Source organism: Aphanomyces astaci, assembly GCF_000520075.1.
Source record: "Aphanomyces astaci strain APO3 unplaced genomic scaffold supercont1.361, whole genome shotgun sequence".
Classification (NCBI taxonomy): Eukaryota; Oomycota; class Saprolegniomycetes; order Saprolegniales; family Verrucalvaceae; genus Aphanomyces; species Aphanomyces astaci.
Window position 1 is genome coordinate 3239 of NW_009798624.1, and position 3937 is coordinate 7175.

Below are 3937 nucleotides of genomic sequence, written 5' to 3' on the forward strand. Positions count from 1 at the left end.
CTTGTACGTTCTACTATTATAGTAGTAGTAGTACGCTATAACAGTAACCTAACCAAAAAGGCGAATTAGTTTTCATTTATCCATAAATTTGTATGAACCAACCTTACCTTTTACTTCGAAGTACAAATTGAAGGATAGTTTCTTTCATGGACCCTGGTCAAAATATACGTATAAATGGAGGAAAGCGTTGTTGAAGGAAGGGCAACAAAGATCCGAAATCAAATTCACAAACCACTATGATGCGAGCCCTGATGAAGCGAGTGGTGCGAGGAGTGCGGCATGATGTTGAGAAGAGTCAATTTGTCTGCGAGGTTCGACGAAACAACACGGCTCAGATGTTGGGCTGCCTCATGTACAACATCAACGGCGGCAACATGGACCTGTACTTCACCCACGAACTGCGAGCCGGCCGCGGCGTGGCACGAGCATTGTGTGACGAAGCCTTTAAGTACGCTCGTACGTTCAAAACGTGTACCTTCCAGACAGAGCCACTGCACGTTCGGCCACGTCACTACTTCACACAGGCGTTGTTGTCCACAAGTCAAAACAAATGGGACTCTTTTCATGGACCAGAGTGGTAATAGATTAGGAGTCCCACTGTTTCGATGTAATAGTGTATTCAAGGCTAACAGTAAATTAGGGCCAGGTACTGATCTTCTCAAAATCCACTTTGACCAACAATAACTTAACGAAACATACATCGAATCCTTCAAAGCTTGCTTGTATGATGTAGCGCCATCAATCGTATATAACAGCATAACGTTAGTTGAAAGTTCGTACAAATCGTCTTGTTTGCTGAGAAAGCGTAAAAAATCTAAGGGGTCGATTTTCGGGCCATCTACTGGTTTCTTACGTTACTGTACATTTTCACTCGGATCTTGGCCGAGAGGAGATGATATATTGATGGATTTGCTTGTCGTATCAACGAAGAGCAACTTCACTACAGAGTAAGTCAAGGCAAGAGTTCTTGAGTCCTATACCATGCAAGTAGTCGTATTTAGATGGCAAAGCGACGTAATGTTTATGATATTCCCTTGCGCGTTTAACGCTACGTGTGTGCAATGTGATTTGGTGTGAACAGCCAATCAATACGTTTTCTAAAAAAGAACCGTTGCAGATTGAACTCATTGTATACAAGATACATTGCCAAGGTCATTCAAAAACGGTTTCACTTTTGGACTGAAGAGTCCAAATTTGCATGAGAAGGACAATACCCGTAGTTATGAACACTATTTACAGAATAGTACATTATTTCTCTCTGATTATCAAAATCCCGCCAATCCACAGGCAAGAACTTGAATTCCACCAATCATGCTCATGTAACTTGAATTCCACCAATCAAACTCCCTGTTGGAAAACCCTTTAACCTTATATTGGACGGTACTTTCAACATTCACTTGCATTTTGTATGTACTATGAACTGTAACATGTAATATGCATATTTCGTCGAATTCGATCAGAAGAGAATTTGCGCCGCGATGAACTACACTGTCGCGGTCCCGGCCCTGAACGCGCTTGCCAATCCACACGCGAATGCCATTGCACCCGTCTTCGCACCAGCTATCGCTCCAGGAAACCCCCTCGATATAAACGACGTTCTAGCCGCAACTGACGACTTTGTATCCCGCAACCGTCTCCGCGAAGTTGATGGCGATTGCGTGACTGATGCCGAAATGGGGGCCGCCAGAGTTCGGCGTCATGCCGTGCTTGGCGAACACGCAGCGAGTATGTACCCTGGTGCAGGAGCTCCTGCATGGTTTGCTCCGGCAATGCAAGCGGCAATGCAAGCGGCACTTCAACCAATTATCCATGCGTTGCAACCTCTTCTCCACGCGTACGAGTGTATCTTTTTATCCACCATATTTTTGTCCTGTATTTACTTTGCTTAGCGAGTCGCGCGGGATTGCGCGCATCATCAATTCAAACGTGTGCCAACATAATGACTTGATTCAAGAGCTGGTCGACAATCACGGGGCGGTTCCTGCCATGCTCCCAGCTGGTTTGACGTTGGGGATGCTCAAAGCCTTGCCCTCTGCTACCGTCAACGCTGTGCTGGCTGCATACGATCAAGTGCCCGTGGGTGACTTAGCCGCGCGTCGCTGTCAACTTGGAGTCTGGTTTGGCTTGAAGCGAGGCTTCTTCTAATGTGGTTTATGGACCCAAAGCCAATATCGTATTCAAGCTAACACAAGAGTTCAATCTGTGACGCATTATCCACAGATTGTTTATTCGTTTCAGGAGTCTTTTTTATCTTTTGTCTTTTGATTTTTTAACAGCGGATCAGAATTCTGGCGTGCATCTCTAAAAACGTACTAACAGGAATATCCTTCAAAACATTATATTCATTGATTACGTTGTACAGGTTCAAGGGCACTTGAGCTGTGTTATCGCTTTTTGGCGAGTTCGAGAAGGAAGTGGCACTTGAGCGAGGCTACAGTCAACGTACTTCAACCTTTGCTGGAATATTCGTGCAAGTTCGCCTTTGACACGTGTAAGTCGTCCAGTACTTGTATTAGACTCCTTTGGAATGACACGGATAAAACCCATACGAAAAAATACTATTTCACCAACGTTATCTCTGATATTGTGTGTGAAAAAGTGCTTTCTACTTTACTGTGATATTGTGTGTTCTACTCAAAATTTCCTCCGGTGGTCGGTTGAATGAACCGCCGAGCTACACTTCAGAATTCATTCATTTTAGGAAGTCGTAATGCACCAGTCATACTCTTTTCGATTTATTACGATATCCCGCAAAATAAACTTGTTGGAGTAGTATATTTTTATTGCGGTTTTCAGGATATTTTCGGCCGAATAGCGCAGTAAAATTTGCCAAGAAAATGGTATCCAGCCATTACGACACTAGTGATTTCAAGAGAGATGTTATTGGGACAATCGGGATAAACCGCAAATTATCTCGATATTAATCGAATTATAAAGAAATATCATGATACTGTATTTGGACCGCCCTTATAACGTTAGTATATTCGAGCACCACACTATTAAAATGAACTTGCAGTATAATGATATTTTGAACTGTATCATTTACTACGAATATTTCGTCGAAATCGCTAAGTAAGGCCTCGCTCGGAAATATTTCATCGTTTGCTCTAAAAAATCTTTTTCCGCCTCTTCTCCACACGTACGAGTGTATTTTTTTGTCCACCATATTATCGTCCTGTATTTATTTTCATTGCGAGTCGCATGGGATTGCACCATCATGAATTCAAACGTGTGCCAAGATAATGCCATGATTGAAGCGCTGGTCGACAATCACGGGATGATTCCTGCAATGCTCCCAGGTGATTTGACGTTGGGGATGCTCAAAGCCTTACCCTTTGCTACCGTCGACGCTTTGCTGGCTGCGTATGGTCAAGTGGCCGTGGGTAACGCCGCCGCCAACTTTTGTCTGGTTGGGCTTGAATCAGGGATTCTTTTCCTGTTAACGTGGTTTAATGACCCAATAACGTTATCAGGTTTTTAACTACTTCGTATTAATAATAGTATTATACTGTAGCACTACAAGGATGCTGGAGCTTCTGATTGGATATAAATTTCTAATATCAATCAATCGGTGTTCGTAAATCCCTTGAAAATTTGAACCAATCAACAATAGATGACGAGGTTTATATTGTACTGTGTAGGTATTGACCATTTTGAATCAACCATAGTTTATCCCATCCCGGTGTTTTCTTATGATCAACTGTTCGCTGTTACTCAATTTATTGGGGGATAGTTAAATATCCTGGGAGTTTGCAGACAACGATTCTTCTTTGCACGCGGGCATACATTATGATGGAGTCCAGTCATTTAGGTTTTATCAGGGCCAACGGCATTTATTCCAGGCTAAGGTGAGAATGATCTCGCCCGACTATTCCAGGCTGTTAATTATTGTTTACTTCGAAGTAACGAAACACCGTAGCGATTTATTACACATTGA

General features: G+C 42.9%; 2 protein-coding genes across 3 annotated transcripts; both read left to right on the forward strand.

Moving 5' to 3' along the window:
* Positions 1 to 236: 236 nt before the first annotated feature.
* Positions 237 to 581, forward strand: H257_19124 (hypothetical protein; the record flags this gene model as incomplete). The annotated part of the gene is made up of 1 exon (XM_009848271.1): positions 237 to 581. One exon carries the CDS (start codon positions 237 to 239, stop codon positions 579 to 581), a length of 345 nt encoding a protein of 114 aa, XP_009846573.1.
* An 874-nt stretch (positions 582 to 1455) lies between these two features.
* Positions 1456 to 3326, forward strand: H257_19125. Of its 2 annotated transcripts, none has more exons than XM_009848273.1 (2): positions 1456 to 2491; positions 3300 to 3326. In XM_009848273.1, the coding sequence occupies exon 1, from the start codon at positions 1666 to 1668 to the stop codon at positions 2143 to 2145; it is 480 nt and encodes a 159-aa protein (XP_009846575.1). In that variant the 5' UTR covers positions 1456 to 1665; the 3' UTR covers positions 2146 to 2491; positions 3300 to 3326. The 2 variants fall into 2 exon arrangements, with proteins under 2 accessions (XP_009846575.1, XP_009846574.1); XM_009848272.1 differs by having other exon boundaries at positions 1470 to 2309; positions 2363 to 3303.
* Positions 3327 to 3937: the final 611 nt, after the last annotated feature.